General features: G+C 40.4%; 1 protein-coding gene across 1 annotated transcript in view; it reads right to left on the bottom strand.

The window, feature by feature from the left end:
- Nucleotides 1–526: 526 nt before the first annotated feature.
- CNGA1 (cyclic nucleotide gated channel subunit alpha 1) overlaps nucleotides 527–21943 on the bottom strand; it is a 34534-nt gene continuing 13117 nt past the window's right edge. Inside the window, exons 2-9 of the mRNA XM_043572720.1 lie at nucleotides 21606–21726; nucleotides 20621–20743; nucleotides 19114–19176; nucleotides 15041–15082; nucleotides 14841–14951; nucleotides 13077–13184; nucleotides 11977–12083; nucleotides 527–2647 (exon numbers count right to left, since the gene is read on the bottom strand). Coding sequence (XP_043428655.1) covers nucleotides 1233–2647; nucleotides 11977–12083; nucleotides 13077–13184; nucleotides 14841–14951; nucleotides 15041–15082; nucleotides 19114–19176; nucleotides 20621–20743; nucleotides 21606–21712 — 2076 coding nt within the window. The 5' untranslated portion in view covers nucleotides 21713–21726 and the 3' untranslated portion in view covers nucleotides 527–1232. The remainder of the gene's footprint in view (nucleotides 2648–11976; nucleotides 12084–13076; nucleotides 13185–14840; nucleotides 14952–15040; nucleotides 15083–19113; nucleotides 19177–20620; nucleotides 20744–21605; nucleotides 21727–21943) is intronic.

The following is a 21943-nucleotide window of genomic DNA, read 5'->3' as shown; positions in this document are numbered from 1 at the left end:
CTGAAGTCGGACGCTTAACCGACTGCGCCACCCAGGCGCCCCTCAAGCTTTAATGTAGGTATGAATCACCCAAGGGTCTTGCTAAAAAGTAGATTCTAATCCAGTAGGTCTAGGGTAGGGCCTGAGATTCTGAATTTCTAAGAAGCTGCCATTGACCTTTCAGATCTCCTAACATTACAACAATTTCCTTTGTTAATCACCCAGCAATAGAATTATTTTTATCCCTTTTTTATTGCTGGCCAGTCAGATAAGGAAGATAGTAGTCATTGCTGTCAGGCCTTAAGAATCAGAGAAATTTTGGGGCGCCTGGGTTGCTCAGTCGGTTGAGCGTCCGATTTCGGCTCAGGTCATGATCTCATGGCTCTGAGTTCGAGCACTGTGTCGGGCTTGAGCCTGGAGCCTGCTTCGGATTCTGTGTCTCCCTCTCTCTCTGCCCCTCCCCCATTCATGCTCTGTCTCTCACTCTCTCTCTCTCTCAAAAGTAAACATTCAAAAAAAATTTTTTAATTAAAAAAAAAGAATCAGAGAAATTTTAAAAAATTTATTATAAAAGATTCCTACATTTTATGATTTTAATGTTACATATTTATATATAAGCATATATATGTGAAGTCTAATTTGTCATGTTTTTATCGTAAGAAGTTTCTCTTAACTACGCTTCCCAAGTCCAAAAGTACAATTATTACTACCCTTAAAATGACTCTGAAGGTCTGTAAGATCCTAAACTCCCTACTAAATGATCCTTAAAATGACTCTGATGCTCTATAAGATCCTAAACTCCCTACTAAATGATCAGATAAAGAGTATTCATTTTAGGATTTATTTTACTTTACTGCCTTGTAATTCTTTTCAAAATGGTACCCTGAACATGATGTACATGGTAATTCCCAGATGCTCCTCAGTGATCCAAAAATGCCTGAAAGTGAAGGATACTTATTCACTTTTATAAAGCATATTACACAAAAGGAACATACATGAAAAAGATCAGAAGATATAGAGACTGACAATCATTCTATATCTTTGCACACTATCCATTCTGAAAAATCCTAAGTACGATGATTCTTTAATCACAGTACCTCGCAAGTGAGTATGTGGGCCTTGTGCCCTGCACCAAAGCACATTTTCCTTATGGAAAAATCCCCCAGCTGAATCTTCCTCTTCTTCCAAATTAGGGTGGCCTAATAACATCACCAAAAGGATCATGAGGCATGTCCTTGTTAACAACCAGGTTTTCAGTCCTGGGTGGAGTCCATGGGCCCACTTTCAACTCCAGATCCTTCAAGAGCTGAAAATTCTGTGTCAATAAGTGGTTTCAGAAATCGCTCGACCTTAGTGAGTCTTTGCTTCAGTTTCTGCTGCATTGACTCATACTCCGCCAGGATCCGAGCAAACCTCGTTTGCAAGAGGTCTACGGACCCCTCCATTCGGGTGACCTTCTCCTCAAGATCCTTAGGATCACTTCCAGCATTTGCGACATTTATATCCAGCAGGCCATCTTTCATCAGGATTTGCCTTCCTTTCTCTTCTAACATAGTTTTGGCATCTGGGTACTCAGTCAGAGCTTCCATGAGGTCATCTTTTGAGAGACAGAAGAGATCTGAGTAGCCAATGCTTTTAATATTGGCTGTTCTTCGATTGCCAGCTTTGCTACCTTTAATGTTAAGGATACTGATCTCACCAAAGTAGCTACCATCACTCAATACCACAAACTGAGTGATTCCATCATCTGCCACCACAGCCAGTTTCCCCTCCTTGATGATGTACATCTCTCGCCCGATATCCCCTTTCTTGCAAATGTAATCTCCAGGACTGTAGACTTGGGGCTGTAATTTCAAGACCAACTCCACCAAGAGACCAGCTTCACAGTCCGCAAAAATACGCACTTTTTTTAATGTGTCTAAGTGAACGTTGATGGCGATCTCTGCTCTCAGCTTATCAGGTAGATACTTCAAGACTTCTCTCTCATCAACCGTTTTTTGGTTGGTCCACAGATAGTCGAACCATTTAATAACTCTCTTTTCCATATCTTTGCTTACATTTCGAAAATGCATATATTGCTTGATTGCATCAATTCTTGCTTGAAATTCTGCTCTGGCAGCATTCATGTTGGAAATCATAGAACCTATGTTACCAACGATGGTAGCAAAAATTAACACTCCGATTAAGAAATCAACCACCACAAAGACAAACTCAGAATCCCTCACAGGAGGTGGTGTTTCACCAATTGTGGTCAAAGTCAGTGTAGACCAGTAAAGGCTGTACACATATTTTCTAGCCAAACGGCCAAATTCAGGATCATTAACATCAGGATACACCCATGTGTCATTTCCAAATCCAATAGCTTTGGAAATAGAGAAGTACACACATGCATTCCAGTGGATAATGATGACAATATACATAACAAGATTAGAAATCCTGAAGATGTTTGGGTAGTTTGTTCTCGTTTCTGTTCTCTGGAAGAATTCAAACATCCTAGAGATCCTTAACAGTCTGTTCAATCTAATTTCTGGATAGTTCCACCCTAGCTTAAAATACAGCAGATCAGTTGGTATCAGTGATATAAAATCAAGTTTAAATTGCAAGTTTGATTTATATTTCTCTATGAGTTTAACCTCTTCCTTTACCAGCAGTCCTTGTTCCAAGTAACCTAAAATAGAAAAAAAAATTTTTTTAATGTTTTTCACTTTTATGCCATTAGGAATTTTTTCTAAAATAACCCTCAGTGAACTTCACTGAGTGCAAAACAAGACTTCATTTCCAGTAAAAATGCTTTTAGCAATGCAATCAGATATGACTACCAATCAACATATGGCTACGGAAAATATTATTTTGCAGAAATAAAAAATAAAACTTTGTAAGTGCAAAGTGAGAGATTCCATACAATGTATATCTGCAATTCTCTCTAGATCCAGCCTGTCTATGCACGTAAAGCCAAGAACAGTGTTCTTGGGAAGTTTTCTAAAACACCCCAGCTCTTGTGCCTACAGCCATACACCACTCTCTTCCCAGAATCCTAGCCCCACCTTTGAAATTTGGGTACCTGCCTTACTGTGTATTATGTGTATTCTTGCTTGTGCCACCAATGTGAAGAATAAATGTCTTTCGAAGATTCATTTTCTCTAGCCCTCTTATCCCTCAGGCTTCCTTACACATCTGGGATCTTCCCTTCTCTGATGTTAACACAGTAGGCCGTGACTTTTAGCATTCTGATACATTTTATCAAGGAAAGAATTTGTTCCCCTTTCTATACTGGCCACCAGAGCTGTGACTAGGACAGAATAACAGGAACATTGCTCCAGCACACTGGGATTTACAACACGTCCCTATTTTACATAATGATTCTTAAATGCTATTCTCTGTACAGTGGTTCCCTTTGAATGTAGACAGCAGTGTAGAAACAGTAAGCTTATACCTATTTAAAAAGCATATTTAAGTGGGAAGCTATCAGATCCTGCTCCCTGGTCAGTAATGCCTCACCATGACCACAAAGTTGAGTTAAGGATGTGTGTACTGTTAGAAAGAGAAATCAAGAAACTGATCCCATTCAGAATTGCACCAAGAACCATAAAATACCTAGGAATAAACCTAACCAAAGATGTAAAATATCTGTATGCTGAAAACTATAGAAAGCTTATGAAGGAAATTGAAGAAGACACAAAGAAATGGAAAAGCATTCCATGCTCATATATTGGAAGAATAAATATTGTTAAAATGTCAATACTACCCAAAGCTATCTACACATTCAATGCAATCCCAATCAAAATTGCACAAGCATTCTTCTCAAAGCTAGAACAAGCAATCCTAAAATTTGTATGGAACCACAAAAGGCCCCCGAATAGCCAAAATAATGTTGAAAAAGAAAACCAAAGTGGGAGGCATCACAATCCCAGACTTTAGCCTCTACTACAAAGCTGTAATCATCAAGATAGTACAGTATTGGCACAAAAACAGACCAATGGAATAGAATAGAGAACCCAGAGTTGGACCCACAAACATACGGCCAAATAAGCTTTGACAAAGCAGGAAAGAGTACCCAATGGAAAAAAAGACAGTCCCTTTAGCAAATGGTGCTGTGAGAACTGGACAGCAACAAGCAGAAGAATGAAACTAGACCACTTTCTTACACCACACACAAAAATAAACTCAAAATGGATGAAAGACCTAAATGTGAGACAGGTAACCATCAAAACCCTAGATGAGAAAGCAGGAAAAAACCTCTTTGACCTCAGCTGCAGCAATTTCTTGCTCGACACATCTCCAAAGGCAAGGGAATTAAAAGCAAAGATGAACTATTGGGACCTCATCAAGATAAAAGCTTCTACACTGCAAAGGAAACAATCAACAAAACTAAAAGGCAACCAATAGAATGGGAAAAGATATTTGCAAATGACACATCGGATGAAGGGTTAGTATCCAAAATCTATAAAGAACTTACCAAACTCAACACCTGAAAAACAAATAATCCAGTGAAGAAATGGGCAAAAGGCATGAATAGACACTTTTCCAAAGAAGACATCCAGATGGCCAAGAGACACATGAAAATATGCTCAACATCACTCATCATCAGGGAAATACAAATCAAAACCACACTGAGATACCACCTCACCACAGAGTGGCTAAAATGAACAAATCAGGAAACTATAGATGCTGGTGAGGATGTGGAGAAACGGGAACCCTCCTGCATTGCTGGTGGGAATGCAAACTGGTGCAGCCACTCTGGAAAACAGTGTGGAGTTTCCTCAAAAAATTAAAAATAGAACTACCCAGTGACCCAGCAATAGCACTACTAGGAATTTACCCAATGGGAATTTACCCATACAGGAGTGCTGATGCATAGGGGCACTTGCACCCCAATGTTTATAGCAGCACTTTCAACATTAGCCAAATTATGGATAAAACCTAAATGTCCATCAACTGATGAATGGATAAAGAAGATGTGGTTTATATATACAATGGAATAGTACTTGGCAATGAGAAAAAATGAAATCATGCCATTAGCAACGTGGATGGAATTGGAAGGTGTTATGCTGAGTGAAATAAGTCACTCAGACAAAGACAGATGTCATATGTTTTCACTCATATGTGGATCTTGAGAAACTTAACAGAAGACCATGGGGGAAGGGGAGGGGGAAAATTAGTTACAAACAGAGAGGGAGGGAAGCAAAGCATAAGAGACTATTAAATACAGAGAACAAACTGAGGGTTGATGGGGGGGGAGAGGGGAAAATGGGTAATGGTCATTGAGGAGGTCACTTGTTGGGATGACCACTGGGTATTGTATATAAGCAATGAACCACAGGACTCTACCCCAAAAACCAAGAGCACACTTTACACACTGCATGTTAGCCAATATGACAATAAATTATATTTAAAAAAAAAAAGGATGGGGGGAAAGATGGCAGCGTAGGAGGACTCTGGGCTCACCGCGTCCTGCTGACCACTCAGATTCCACCTACACCTGCCTAAATAACCCAGAAAACCACCAGAAGTCTAGCAGAACGGAGTCTCCGGAGCCAAGCGCAGATGAGAGGCCCACGGAAGAGGGTAGGAAGGGTGGAGAGGCGGTGCACGCTACACGGACTGGTGGGAGGGAGCCCGGCGGAGGGCCAGCCTGCCGGCCAAGCAGAGTCCCCAAGTCTGGCTTGCAAAAGCAGAGGTGCCGGACGGAGTGTGTTCGGACAGCAAGCGGGACTTAACATCTGGAAGGTTATAAGTTAACAGCTTTGCTCAGAGAGTGGGAGGGCGGGAGGACAACGGGAGGGAGAGTTGTTGAGCCCCGGATGACAGAACGCAGCTTGGCGGGGAACAAAGGCGCTCGCCAGTGCCATCTCCCTCGCCCATCCCCCAGCCAAAATCCCAAAGGGAACTGGTTCCTGCCAGGGAACTTGCTTGCACCGTGCAAACACCCAATGTGGTGCTTCTGCGGATCCATCTCTCCAGCGGGTCTGACTCCCTCCCGGTGCCACAGGGCCCCTCCCGAAGCAGATCTCCAAAGGAAAAGCGAGCTAAGGCTGCCCCTCCTGCCCCCGTGCACCTTGCCTACCCACCCCAGCTAATATGCCAGATCCCCAGCACCATAAGCCTGGCAGTGTACAAGTAGCCCAGACGGGCCACGCCACCCCACAGTGAATCCCGCCCCTAGGAGAGGGGAAGAGAAGGCAACACCAGTCTGACTGTGGCCCCAGCAGTGGGCTGGGGGCAGACATCAGGTCTGACTGCGGCCCCGCCCACCAACACAAGTTATCCAAGACAACACAGGGGAAGTGCCCCGCAGTCCCGCACCACTCCAGGGACAATCCAAAATGATGAAATGGAAGAATTCCCCTCAAAAAAACCTCCAGGAAATAACGACAGCTAACGAACTGATCAAAAACGATTTAAACTATATAACAGAAACTGAATTTAGAATAATAGTCATAAAATTAATCGCTGGGCTTGAAAACAGTATAAAGGACAGCAGAGAATCTCTTGCTACAGAGATCAAGGGTCTAAGGAACAGCCAGGAGGAGCTAAAAAATGCTATTAATGAACTGCAAAATAAAATGGAGACAACCACGGCTCGGATTGAAGAGACAGAGGAGAGAATAGGTGAACTAGAAGATAAATTATAGAAAAAGAAGAAGCTGAGAAAAAGAGAGATAAAAAAATCCAGGAGTATAAGGGGAAAATTAGAGAACTAAGTGATGCACTAAAGAGAAATAATCTACGCATAATTGGTATTCCAGAGGAGGAAGAGAGAGGGAGAGGTGCTGAAGGGGTACTTGAAGAAATCATAGCTGAGAACTTCCCTGAGCTGGGGAAGGAAAAAGGCATTGAAATCCAAGAGGCACAGAGAACTCCCTTCAGACGTAACTTGAATCGATCTTCTGCACGACATATCATAGTGAAACTGGCAAAATTCAAGGATAAAGAGAAAATTCTGAAAGCAGCTAGAGATAAACGTGCTCTAACATATAAAGGGAGACCTATAAGACTCGTGACTGATCTCTCTACTGAAACCTGGCAGGCCAGAAAGGAATGGCAGGAAATCTTCAATGTGAGGAACAGAAAAAAATATGCAGCCAAGAATCCTTTATCCAGCAAGTCTGTCATTTAGAATAGAAGGAGAGATAAAGGCCTTCCCAAACAAACAAAAACTGAAGGAATTCTTCACCACTAAAACAGCCCTACAAGAGATCCTAAGGGGGATCCTGTGAGACAAAATATCAGAGACATCACTACAAGCATGAAACCTACGGACATCACAATGACTCTAAACCCATATCTTTCTATAATAATATTGAATGTAAATGGACTAAATGCACCAACCAAAAGACACAGGGTATCAGAATGGATAAAAAAACAAGACCCATCTATTTGCTGTCTACAAGAGACTCATTTTAGACCTGAGGACACCTTCAGATTGAGAGTGAGGGGATGGAGAACTATTTATCATGCCACTGGAAGTCAGAAGAAAGCTGGAATAGCCATACTTCTATCAGACAAACTAGACTTTAAATTAAAGGCTGTAACAAGAGATGAAGGGCATTATATAATAATCACAGGGTCTATCCATCAGGAAGAGCTAACAATTATAAATGTCTATGTGCTGAATACAGGAGCCCCCAAATATATAAAACAATTACTCACAAACATAAGCAACCTTATTGATAAGAATGTGGTAATTGCAGGCGACTTTAACACTCCACTTACAGAAATGGATAGATCATCTAGACACACGGTCAATAAAGAAACAAGGGCCCTGAATGATACATTGGATCAGATGGACTTGACAGATATATTTAGAACTCTGCATCCCAAAGCAACAGAATATACTTTCTTCTTGAGTGCACATGGAACATTCTCCAAGATAGATCACACACTGGGTCACAAAACAGCCCTTCAAAAGTATACAAGAATTGAAATCATACCATGCATACTTTCAGACCACAATGCTATGAAGCTTGAAATCAGCCACAGGAAAAAGTCTGGAAAACCTCCAAAAGCATGAAGGTTAAAGAACACCCTACTAAAGAATGAGTGGGTCAACCAGGCAATTAGAGAAGAAATTAAAAAATATATGGAAACAAATGAAAATGAAAATACAACAATCCAAACACTTTGGGATGCAGCGAAGGCAGTCCTGAGAGGAAAATACATTGCAATCCAGGCCTATCTCAAGAAACAAGAAAAATCCCAAATACAAAATCTAACAGCACACCTAAAGGAAATAGAAGCAGAACAGCAAAGACAGCCTAAACCCAGCAGAAGAAGAGAAATAATAAAGATCAGAGCAGAAATAAACAATATAGAATCTAAAAAAACTGTAGAGCAGATCAACGAAACCAAGAGTTGGTGTTTTGAAAAAATAAACAAAATTGGTAAACCTCTAGCCAGGCTTCTCAAAAAGAAAAGGGAGATGACCCAAATAGATAAAATCATGAATGAAAATGGAATTATTAAAACCAATCCCTCAGAAATACAAGCAATTATCAGGGAATAATATGAAAAATTATATGCCAACAAACTGGACAACCTGGAAGAAATGGACAAATTCCTAAACACCCACACACTTCCAAAGGTCAATCAGGAGGAAATAGAAAGCTTGAACAGACCCATAACCAGTGAAGAAATTGAATCAGTCATCAAAAATCTCCCAACAAATAAGAGTCCAGGACCAGATGGCTTCCCAGGGGAGTTCTACCAGACGTTTAAAGCAGAGATAATACCTATCCTTCTCAAGCTATTCCAAGAAATAGAAAGGGAAGGAAAACTTCCAGACTCATTCTATGATGCCAGTATTACTTTGATTCCTAAACCAGACAGAGACCCAGTAGAAAAAGAGAACTACAGGCCAATATCCCTGATGAATATGGATGCAAAAATTCTCAATAAGATACTAGCAAATCGAATTCAACAGCATATAAAAAGAATTATTCACCATGATCAAGTGGGATTCATTCCTGGGATGCAGGGCTGGTTCAACATTCACAAATCAATCAACGTGATACATCACATTAATAAAAGAAAAGATAAAAACCATATGATCCTGTCAATCGATGCAGAAAAGGTCTTTGACAACATTCAGCAACCTTTCTTAGTAAAAACCCTAGAGAAAGTCGGGATAGAAGGAACATACTTAAAGATCATAAAAGCCATTTATGAAAAGCCCACAGCTAACATCATACTCAATGGGGAAAAAATGAGAGCTTTTTCCTTGAGATCAGGAACACAACAGGGATGTCCACTCTCACCGCTGTTGTTTAACATAGTGTTGGAAGTTCTAGCATCAGCAATCAGACAACAAAAGGAAATCAAAGGCATCAAAAGTGGCAAAGATGAAGTTAAGCTTTCACTTTTTGCAGATGACATGATATTATACGTGGAAAACCTGATAGACTCCACCAAAAGTCTGCTAGAACTGGTACATGAATTTAGCAAAGTTGCAGGATACAAAATCAATGTACAGAAATCAGTTGTATTCTTATACTCTAATAATGAAGCAACAGAAAGATAAATAAAGAAACTGATCCCATTCACAATTGCACCAAGAACCATAAAATACCTAGGAATGAATCTAACCAAAGATGTAAAAGATCTGTATGCTGAAAACTATAGAAAGCTTATGAAGGAAATTGAAGAAGATATAAAGAAATGGAAAAACATTCCATGCTCATGGATTGGAAGAATAAATATTGTTAAAATGTCAATACTACCCAAAGCTATCTACACATTCAATGCAATCCCAATCAAAATTGCACCAGCATTCTTCTCGAAACTGGAACAAGCAATCCTAAAATTCATATGGAACCACAAAAGGCCCCAAATAGCCAAAGTAACTTTGAAGAAGACCAAAGCAGGAGGCATCACAATCCCAGACTTCAGCCTCTACTACAAAGCTGTAATCATCAAGACAGCATGGTATTGGCACAAAAACAGACACACAGACCAATGGAATAGAATAGAAACCCCAGAACTAGACCCACAAATGTATGGCCAACCAATCTTTGACAAAACAGGAAAGAACATCCAATGGAAAAAAGACAGTCTCTAACAAATGGTGCTGGGAGAACTGGACAGCTACATGCAGAAGATTGAAACTAGACCACTTTCTCATACCATTCACAAAAAATAAACTCAAAATGGATAAAGGACCTGAATGTGAGACAGGAAACCATCAAAACCCTAGAGGAGAAAGCAGGAAAAGACCTCTCTGACCTCAGCTGCAGCAATTTCTTACTTGACACATCCCCAAAGGCAAGGGGATTAAAAGCAAAAATGAACTACTGGGACCTCATCAAGATAAAAAGCTTCCGCACAGCAAAGGAAACAACCAACAAAACTAAAAGGAAACCAACGGAATGGGAAAAGATATTTGCAAATGACATATTGGACAAAGGGCTAGTATCCAAAATCTATAAAGAGCTCACCAAACTCCACACCTGAAAAACAAATAACCCAGTGAAGAAATGGGCAGAAAACATGAATAGACACTTCTCTAAAGAAGACATCCGGATGGCCAACAGGCACATGAAAAGATGCTCAACGTCACTCCTCATCAGGGAAATACAAATCAAAACCACACTCAAATATCACCTCACACCAGTCAGAGTGGCCAAAATGAACAAATCAGGAGACTATAGATGCTGGAGAGCATGTGGAGAAATGGGAACCCTCTTGCACTGTTGGTGGGAATGCAAACTGGTGCAGCCACTCTGGAAAACAGTGTGGAGGTTCCTCAAAAAACTGAAAATAGACCTACCCTATGACCCAGCAGTAGCACTGCTAGGAATTTACACAAGGGACACAGGAGTGCTGATGCATAGGGGCACTTGTACCCCAATGTTTATAGCAGCACTTTCAACAATAGCCAAATTATGGAAAGAGCCTAAATGTCCATCAACTGATGAATGGATAAAGAAATTGTGGTTTATATACACAATGGAGTACTACGTGGCAATGAGAAAGAATGAAATATAGCCCTTTGTAGCAACGTGGATGGAACTGGAGAGTGTGATGCTAAGTGAAATAAGTCATACAGAGAAAGACAGATACCATATGTTTTCACTCTTAGGTGGATCCTGAGAAACTTAACAGAAACCCATGGGGGAGGGGAAGAAAAAAAAAGGAGGTTAGAGTGGGAGAGAGCCAAAGCATAAGAGACTCTTAAAAACTGAGAACAGGGGCGCCTGGGTGGCGCAGTCGGTTAAGCGTCCGACTTCAGCCAGGTCACGATCTCGCGGTCCGTGAGTTCGAGCCCCGCGTCAGGCTCTGGGCTGATGGTTCGGAGCCTGGAGCCTGTTTCCGATTCTGTGTCTCCCTCTCTCTCTGCCCCTCCCCTGTTCATGCTCTGTCTCTCTCTGTCCCAAAAATAAAAAAATAAAATAAAAAAAAAAACGTTGAAAAAAAAACTGAGAACAAACTGAGGGTTGATGGGGGGTGGGAGGGAGGGGAGGGTGGGTGAGGGGTATTGAGGAGGGCACCTTTTGCGATGAGCACTGGGGGTTGTATGGAAACCAATTTGACAATAAATTTCACATATTGAAAAAAAATAAAAATAAAATAAAATAAAATAAAATAAAATAAAATAAGGATGTGTGTACTGTTATAAAATGTCTAGTACAGCTATGCCGGATACACTGATTTCTCCCCATGCCTCTTCATGGAATCTCTCTGTGAGGTAGCAATTACCTTTTCACCATAGAGCTGGCACAATATTTCTGTTCTCTCTATTCCTCCCACTGGCATAAAACCCATGAACAAGATAATGGAGGAAAGCCACCAATCCACATTCAAAATGTTGCCAAGTAACCTGAATCTGTTGGAGTAGCCTAAGCTTGTGGGTGAATATATGGTATTCTTGTTTCCAACGGTGCTTTTTCTCCTAAAGTAGATCTGTGAGCTTATTTTGAAGAAGACTTGAATTAAAAAATTTCAAATTTTACTATAGAGCTAAAAGCACAACATTGCAAAATATCCAAAGCTGAACGTATTTACCTGTCCTTGTTCGTACAAACATATCAAGAAGATAGACTATGTCTGATAGGTAATCAAAAATGAGCCAATATTCTAAGTAATCAGACTGAAGTTCATCAAAACATGCTCTGTAAAAGAAAAACATGTAAATAAAATGAACTGGGAGCCAGTTTAAGTAAAAGTCTTCTCTGTATACTTTTTATCGTGGTAAGAGGTATAATGCACTAAGGCTGAGAGGGTCCTTAGAGTTCATTTAATCAACCACAGCTTTTCCGGATCTGAATGGTTTGATTTATTTTTCTCATGCGTCTGAATTCCAACATTCTTTCGATTACACTAGTTCGCTTTGTGGAAACATCAAATAAGAATAAATGGCCTCTTGGGGCGCCTGGGTGGCGCAGTCGGTTAAGCGTCCGACTTCAGCCAGGTCACGATCTCACGGTCCGTGAGTTTGAGCCCCGCGTCAGGCTCTGGGCTGATGGCTCAGAGCCTGGAGCCTGCTTCCGATTCTGTGTCTCCCTCTCTCTGCCCCTCCCCCGTTCATGCTCTGTCTCTCTCTGTCCCAAAAATAAATAAATGTTGAAAAAAAAATTTTTTTAAAAGAATAAATGGCCTCAAGCTAATGTCAAAATATATTGGCTTATACACATTGATAACCAGGTTCTTATTGACTATCTGTACCCAAAATGCTTCCAGGAATTGTGCTTGGTCCTGGGTTGCTGAGATGTTTACTATCTAAAAGACAGAGAACCATAGACATACCTGAGAAACAGATATTGCTCTAAAACAACCTAAATTTTTTTATCTTTTTCCACTCCTGGCAATGTTTTTTTCTTAGGCCACAAAAATAAAGTTTCTCCCAAAATTCTAATAAAACGACTCAGCAATCAAAAGTTTAAAACTATCCCCCCACACTTCACTCCAGTACTGGATTTCCAAGTATACTGGGAACCAATACATCTTCTCCTGATGTCAGGAAAACACATTGAGAATAACATAACCTCTCTTTACAACCTGAGGTGGAGAAAGGATGTATGTCCTGAAGAGCTCTGGACCAAACCATTAAGTCAGTTAACTCAGAAACTAGAAGCAAATTGAGATCCACAAAAATATATAGATACCTTGCAATAATCATAGTCCAGTTGTACATGACAGGTAAGGTGATGCAAAACAGCCAGTTGTAGTATATGTTTCCTGAGGGATCAATAACTGTGACTTCTTTCTTCTCCCTAGCAGCAATTTGAAATGAAGTAGAAGGTACCAAGAAACAAGAAAATTTTTATTTCACATATTAAATATGGTTATGTCCATTATCCACAATTAATGAAACAGAACTAAGCTGGAGAAGCTCACCCTCCAGGGAGAAGATTAGCTTGGCATGAGTGTATTAGACATGAGCAATTGCCTAGTGAGGGCTGGACAGATGGTTAAATTATTAGTCTTACATTAAACCTTACATTAGACTTTTATTAAAGCCCTGTTTTACTGCCATGCTGCAGATACTTCCATCAATTCAGCCACTGAAAAGGAATAATGGCACAGATCATGCCAGATTCTGAATATTCCATAGACTTCTTTGGTAGGTTGTAGGTGGTGAGAGAATGGTGGTGTTACCACTTTTCCTACCAGGTAACAAAATAATCAGGAACTACACTGTGAGAGGGAGCTCTCATCTGTGTGGAAAGAAGACTATAACACAATCTAATAAAAGGCACTTGTTCATAAGCATCTATGAAGGATGAAGAGGCAATAGGAGGTGGAAGGAAGGAAGGAAGGAAGGAAGGAAATATATCGTCAAATGGAAAATTTTTTTTAATTGCCTAGTATCAAGCCTCTATTGGGTTTGGGGAGAGGGGTTGGGTTTTTTTTGTTTTTAAAGATATTATTTTAAAATAATCTCTACACCCAAGTTCAAGCTCCAGTGTGGAGCTTGAACTTAACAACCCGAGAGGAAGAGTCGCCCCCTCTGCTGACTGAGCCAGCCAGGCACCCCAAGCCTATATTGCAAAGGACTTTTTCCTTTGTAAGAACTTCAATGACTTTCTAGCAGGCACAAATAAGTGAATATTATCTGGTAAAGAAAAAGAGTTTTCTTTAAGCTTAGAAAACAATTTCCCCTTTAATAAAAAGTAAAAAGATAGTTTTGAAAATATCATTCGGCCTCACCCTTATGAAATTCTAACCCTCAAATGTTTGCTTACAAAAGATCTTGCAAATGGTTGGAGTTTTAATAAGCATTTGTACTGAGCTCAGAATTTTTTTTTAATGTTTCCTTATTTTTGAGAGAGAGAGACAGAGACAGAGAGAGAAAGAAACACAGAATCAGAAGCAGGGTCCAGGCTCTGAGCTGTCAGCACAGAACCCAATGCGGGGCTGGAACTCAAAGTCTGCGAGATCATGACCCAAGTGCAAGTCAGACCCTTAACTGACTGAGCCACCCAGGCGCCCTGTCCTGCTCTCAGAATTAAGCATGGCTTTTGCAAGGAGACTAGCTTACTTTGGAGTATTTGCCATACAGTATTTATTACTCAAAAATGTTAGTAAAATTATTAAATTTTTATTTCAATTTAAAAAAAATTAATGGTAAGACCCTAGAAACCTAATTCTCTTGAAATCCAAATATCTCCGAATGGTAAATTTATCTTCACCAGGACTTGAGGAAGTCAGTTAACCATAACATTGAAAAGTCTTGATGAGAAAAGTAAGAATAAAACTACCATTGGTCACTTTAAGGAAATAAGAAAAAAAAATTAATTCCCATTAGATAACAGTCTATTCAGTCTTTTACACAAGGTTTCATAATTATAAACCTTTAGGAAATTATCCTTGCATCCAAAATCCATTACAAATTAATTCCTAATTTCAATGCCAGTAAAAACACTTACTCTTCTTTCTTATCTTTGCCTTTCTCCTCTTTCTTTTTCTTCTCTTTTTCCTTTTCTTTCTTCTTTTTCTTCTCTGAGTCCTTTTTATTTACATTTTTATCATCTGACTTGCTGAAAAGTGAGAGATGTAGTCAGTAATAAAATATGAAAATGTTATGGGCCGAAAAATCTGGGATCATTCATGCCAAAGCCTAACTTACCTCTTCTTTTCTTTCTTCTTTTTCTTTTTTTCTTTTGGTTCTCTAAAGAAGAAATAATATCTAAGTCACACAATCAAATTACATCCTGACTTCCATTCTCATTTACTTCCCTCTCTATTGAGCAAGAAATATGAACCTTGTCTTCAGAGACCTGCCCACGTGCTAAGAACTAGAAATCTGGTCTTCTAATGGAGAGTTATACAAAAATAGACCTACACCTAGATAATAAAACAAACAAACAAACATTCCTGGGTTAGTACACATAGAAAATTGAAGACAAGGGAGGTGGATAAAGGCATAAACCCAACAAGGGAAATTTAGAAAACAACAACCCCCAAGAGTGCACTTTCAAAAAGTCTCCATGTGTACAAAAAAAAATTATTATTTAAAATGTAAGCTTCTTGATATCACTTATATTTATTATTGAGTAAGAGCTTGGAGAATTTCAAGAAAATGCCATCAATTTTCTTTAGAAGGGCAATCCTGACTGAAGCAATTTTTTATGAGTAGTCAAAAAACTCCACACAGTGGAATCCCAATTCTTAGAATCATTCACTGAATTTGAGATCACCTTTTCTCTATATACAATTTCTTCTGCAGTGGAGATTATGCGATTTGAGGCTCCTTCCTACAGTTGGTTCTATTAGCTGAAGAATGGATTCTGGAGTCAGGCAGACCTACGGTCAAAACAGGCTGCCATTGTTGGCTCAGATGTCTTGGGAAAGTTTATTATTCAGACATGAATGAACAGGCATTGACTACCACTAGGGTAGTCAGAGAGGATGTTAAAGGGAGATAGGGCTAGGCCTCAAAGCATGGGTAAGAGTTGGAGTGGTTGAGAAGAGTGAGGACACTAAAAGGAAGAAAATTTTCAGGTGCAAATTTACAAGTGAATTTAGTCTGCATATCAATAGCCCAGGAAAAGTAGAATGCTGCTATTGAGGAGAAATATGAAATAAATTAGATAAAGACATGGGGCTTGGCATCTAAGACTGTCACGTACAAAGGGGAACAGAACATAAAACTGGAAAATGGAGAATTTATTGCCATGACAGCATATTCTTGTGTTATAGGCTTCAACACCCTAGCCCAGATCCATGGAAATGGTGCCAACACACTGCTGGGATGGCTCTCAGAAGCTCAGAAAAAATGATGATTTGTGCTAAGTGTAATAGAAATTACAAAGTGCCATGACAGACGGTGGAGGAAGGTATCAGGAAGACTGAGAGAAGTGATGTGCTGAAGTGGACATACCAAGTAAGGAAGATAACCCACCAACTGACTATGGTCCCTAAGAGGGCTCAGAGGACACAAAAATGATAAGGAATATGCTGGTGAGAGGTGCACCAGCATCATTAAGAAACTCAGTGGTATTGTCCTCTATAAGCCAGAGCTGGTAGTGGGAGATGCTGAACTGGGTGCAAAACTGGGTTCCCTGAGAGCAATTGAGATGACAGAACCTGGGAATAAGAGATCGGTGGCAGTGCTTACACATCAGAGGAGAGATGGGTCCAATAACTATAATTACCATGAAGGTGAGCATGGTAGCCAGAGGGTTTAACTCATAGACAGCTATAGAAGAAGTTAATTGTATACTGGATTCCTAGATAGATGGGCATCCTTTTGGTTTGTTGGGGTACTGTTTAATGTATACAATGAAAACCTATCAGGTATGGATGATTAAGAGGTTGAAGGCAACTTAACTGGATAAAAAGTCACAACCTTATGAGTAGTTTCTAAACCTGAGCCAGTTCTCAGAAATGAAACCACTGACTGAAGAGGGAGCCAAGCCCCCATGAAGAAAGACTCTGCAAACACCATGACCAGTATACTCAGTAATGATTTCCCCAGTCTTTCCCCAGAGAAAACCCATGGTCACTTACATAGGTGACTATACGCTGGGAGAAGAGGGAGTACCTAGATACATTAAAGACTGTTTGGCAAAAGACCCAAGCTGTTATTGAGACCCAGGGATTGAAGCGTCATCATGCCTCCCATTAAAGTGGGGGGCAGCATATGGTGACCTACTAATAACAGAATCCTGTATGATTTACAACTTAGGGGGTTTCCACTGGATCTAAGGACCCCTATTGTGGTCATTTCTCCAGTTCCTCAATGTTAACTGGAATGTAAGTGGATGCATATATTTGGTCATTGGCAGAACCCTATCCCTACTAGTTCCTTAACTTGTAGAGTAAGAGCTATCATAAGGGGGAGGGCCAAGTGGAAGCTCTCAAGCTGCCTCCTACCTGCTGGCCGAAAACAATATTGCATCCTAAACAGGAGGGAAAGAAAATGAGACCCTTAAAGACCTAATGCATGCAGGGGTGGTAGTCCCCTCACATTTAATTCAATGTCTTGTCCCTACAAAATTCACATGGATACTCATGAACAGCAGTAGACTATTGAAAATCAAGCACATAGCAGCCCCAATTGTGGCTCCTGTGGCAAATGTGAAAAACAATGCATTTGTGCTATCTAAACCATATACCTAAAGTTCTGGGCCAGTCACAGTGACTGTGTTATTTTTTTTTTATCACTATCAGAGAAGAGGATCTGAAATAGTTATGGGATGGAAAATGGCACATTTATAGTCTCTTCCAAGGCTATGTTATCTGTCCTGCTTAATGTCATGACACAGCCTAGAGGGACCTGGACTATCTGGACATTCCTTGGAGCGTCACATTGGTCCACTATATCAATGGCATCATGTTAATAGGGCCTCGAAAGAGGACTGACTAACCATGGAACAGAAGATGACCGTTGACCATGAGTTGGATTCTGTCAGAACTAACAAGTCATGAGGTTGTACAGCAATCTATCACATGATGAAGTGGTATATCTGGGATTGAGCAGGTGCTCACTACCCTTCCGTCATGTCATCTACCACCGTTGCATCAGCTCCTACTCTTCAACTCTCCACCAGGGTCATTGTGTGGGTCTTACAGGACAGGTCATCATCAATGATCTGGTCGATGAATGGGTCAGCTTGACATCAGGATACAAGCCAAAATGGGCTATGTCTATACCATAGCCCTCCTTAGAAGTGACCTTGAAAGACAATGGTAAAGTTAATCTTTCTAATGTCACAGCTCCAAGCAGTGCCCAGTCATCCCTTTTGTGTGGAAAAGGAAATGGCCATGCATGGGTCTGGGAACCAAGGAGTTGAAGTAGGAGTGACTCACATAGGAAATGTGTGCTTCTCATCCCCACAACTTTCTGCTCTGTGGATCTAAAGGCTTCCAGATAGGTCACGTGTCTTCCAGGGAACACGGTAGGTGTCCCATTAAACATTAAGCTATGACTGCTCCCCAGTCACTTTAGGCCCCTCATGCAAGGCATGAAGCAAGTTCTTTAATCAGAACTAGATAGTGTTGCTGTGTTAGAGTGGGTGAGGGGGATGTATTTGGCACATAGATGATCCACTCTGGTGCCTTTGGTGTTCTCCAGCCCAGTTTTAGTGGTAAATGGACAAATACGGCAGCTATAACTCAAGAAAGGCACAGTGACAAGGGGCTGAAATCCATCAGGAATAAGGGTGACTATGACTACAGTGTGCATGAGGGTAAAGGCCCGGTCCTACTGCCTAACTATGACACAACTCTGAAGGGCCATCCCTGCTCTAGAGTTTCCCATGGGATCGTATGGCATATCAACTCTATTCTCTGAAGTTCAACTTCTCCCTCTGCCCCGTTCTGCTCCCCTAACTCCCTTCTCAGAGATCGTCTCCTGAGGAATTGACCTAAGGCACACTGGCTCAGAATGGAAAGGATTACTGATATTTCATTTATTTTTGTCCACCAGGTGGGGCAACTGCATTTACACAGGAGACATGGTTTTCTATATGTATTTAAACACACATACATACCTAAATACATGCTGCTTTTAATATGGGTAGCCACATTTTTCAGAAGTAAATAACCACATGACAAAATAATAGAATACCATTGCCATTGCATTAAATAGAGTTTTCCTAATAAAGTTCTCCTCTATAGCAGATTCAGATATATTCCTACATTTGACTGGTGTTCTTTAAGAGCAAAGCTTTGGTTTTCTATTGTAAATGTACTTACTGCTCCTTATTGCTGCTGTTGTTAACGTTGAAAAGTGCAATGGTACCAGGCAGGTAGTGCTCCCTGGAAAATGAAAAAGTACAGTAAAATCATAATAGTTACCATCTGCATAATGCCATTAAAGAACAGTCTTTTTTAAAAAATTGTTTTTTTAATGTTTATTTATTTTAAGAGAGAGAGAGAGCATGAGCAGGGGAGGGACAGAGATAGAGGGAGAGAGAGAGAATCCCATGCAGGCTCCATGCCTTCAGTGCAGAGCCTGACATAGGGCTTGAACTCACAAACCATGAGATCATGACCTGAGCCAAAATCAAGAGTCAGATGCTTAACTGACTGAGCCACCCAGGTGCCCCAAGAAGTCTTAAAGAACAAATTATCAGGGCATCTGGGTGGCTCAGTCAGTGTAGCAGCCGACTTTGACTCAGGTCATGATCTCTCTGTTCACGATCTTGCAGTTCATGACCTTGCGGTTAGTGAATTCGAGCCCTGTGTTGGGCTCTGTGCACACAGCCCAGAGCCTGGAGCCTGCTTGGGATTCTGCATCTCCCTCTCTCTATGCCCCTCCCCCATTCGTGCTCTGTCTCTCCCTCTCTCAAAAATAAATAAACATTACAAAATTTTTTTTCAAGAACAAATTATCTTCAGTTACTAACTATTGTCTAGACAAATTTTGAAAATATAGAGCCTCCATGAAGCTTGAATTGCTAAATATCAATGCGATGAACCAAAGTGACTAGTAAACACCTATCAGTCAATGCTAGCACCAAAAATTAGCATCCTCCATGGCCTCAAGTGAGGCAACTTGGATGCCAGTAAGACATCTAAGACTTAGATTGTCAGAGAAGATTGGAAGAGAAGAAAAGACAAATAAAAAACACTGGGGAAACTGAAGGTTGTTGGTGGAAGCAGAAATAAGAGAGAGGAAAAAAGGAGGGAGAAAAAGCAAAGAAAAAGTAAATGTGTCCCACAATATGGGAACTCCTGGTCCACACCAAAATCACATTCGTGCCCACACCCTTAGAGGCACGTGTGTGAAGTTCTCATGAGTGCTTCATTTCCTACTAAGGATTTTTAGCTTTTCTGTTCTAGCTACTCACTCCTGTGCTCAACTTCCCTGAAAGTAGGGGCAAATGGGATACAGCATTTCAGAGGATGACAGCCAACCCTTCCCACATACCATTGCCTCAGGGCCCTGAAAGAAGGATCAGAAAGGCGGAGGAAGTCAGAGAGGACTGAGGCATCAGGTTCTAAAGGGGCAGAGACACCAGTCTCAGGGGAAATGATCAGCAAGAGTGTTTGTGACTCAAAGCCCCGTGGGCATCTATAATCATCAGCCTGTGCTTTCCACGAGAGGAAAAGAATAAGTAGCAAGTTACTCCTGAGATCCTGCACAGTGGCTGGGTAGCAGGAGCATTGACAAGCCCACTAAATGGAGGAGTAGAATACCTTTCTTTCCTCTAAATAATAGTTTAGAAAGAGATACAGAGGGATAGATTATACTGCTCACCTCTGTGTTGGTCCCCTTCTGCGTGAGTTATTTCTAAAGGAATCCCCTGCATGGGGTGTTTCATTCTCTGACTCTTCAAACATGGAGGCACTGTCGTCATCATCATCATCATCAGAAAAGGAGCTATGGTCCAATAGGAGGCAGAGGTGAATTAGATCAATGTTTTAAATTATTATGAAGGAATAATGTTTCTCATTAGGAGGACCACTGCCTCATCTTTTCTCCTTCCCTCTCAAACTAACATATGACACTTTTTCTTTTTTTTTAAGTGGGCCTCACACCCAGCACGGAGCCCAATGTGGGGCTGTATCCCATGACCCTGAAATCAAGACCTGAGCCAAAATCAAGAGTCGGATGCTCAACCAACTGAGTCACCCGAGTGCCCCTACCCCCATTTTAATTAGAGGGAAATGAGAACTTCTAGAATACATGGAATTAGATAGAATATATGCATAATTCAGTGCATACTACTGAATTGTAGTTCAGAAACCACTTTCTAGGTCTTCCATATTTCTATTACTTGACGCATTGATTAACATTAATATTTATCAAATAGAAAGTATGATATCTATGTTTTTAGGTCACATTATACATGTGTATGGACTAACCTGTAATAACATTTCTTTCCACGAAAAATAAATATGTGTATAAATGTCTATGCATTCATGGGGTAGCCACTTTAAATTATACTTCCAAAACATTCAGCATATCACACTTTCTATTATTTTCACATTCACCTATGGCAATGCCACCCCTTTAGATTTGAAATGTCCCATGAGAAAAGGCCTGGCCTAAGTGCTTCTAAATAATCACCCCAATAATATCTCTGTTCACTTGTGAGACAAGTTATGCTGTTCCAAAGTATAAACACATTCACAAAATCAAATAAATTACCAAGGGTAAAGTCACAAATTAAAAGTTAAACTGAAACCAAGCCTAGTTAAATTTATTAGCGGTGGCTGGTATTATCAATGCATGGATTTACCTGCATGCTCCATTTTCCATCCTTCTTATTTCCTTTTCAATATCTGGAACAATCACATTGGGAACGTTTATAAAAGAGAACCGTGTATTGATAATATTTTTCTTCATGGTTAGTTTAATACCTGGGGAGAAAAAAAGTCTTCTTAGTAGAAAGACTATATATTTACATATACAATCAAAAGTTTCACTCTACCATTCATCTAAGGCTCTCATCATAATTTTATTTCCAGTTATATATAGGACTTATCTTCTAATAGGATATAGATGTGGCCTAAGCCCTTCATTACCACTAGCCAGTTTTTTTGTGTGTGTATTTTTTTTAATTCAAGAATATACCAG

This window comes from Prionailurus bengalensis, chromosome B1 (assembly GCF_016509475.1).
Source record: "Prionailurus bengalensis isolate Pbe53 chromosome B1, Fcat_Pben_1.1_paternal_pri, whole genome shotgun sequence".
Lineage (NCBI taxonomy): Eukaryota > Metazoa > Chordata > Mammalia > Carnivora > Felidae > Prionailurus > Prionailurus bengalensis.
Note: the sequence above shows the minus strand (reverse complement) of the source record. Positions and strands in the feature narration are given on the sequence as shown.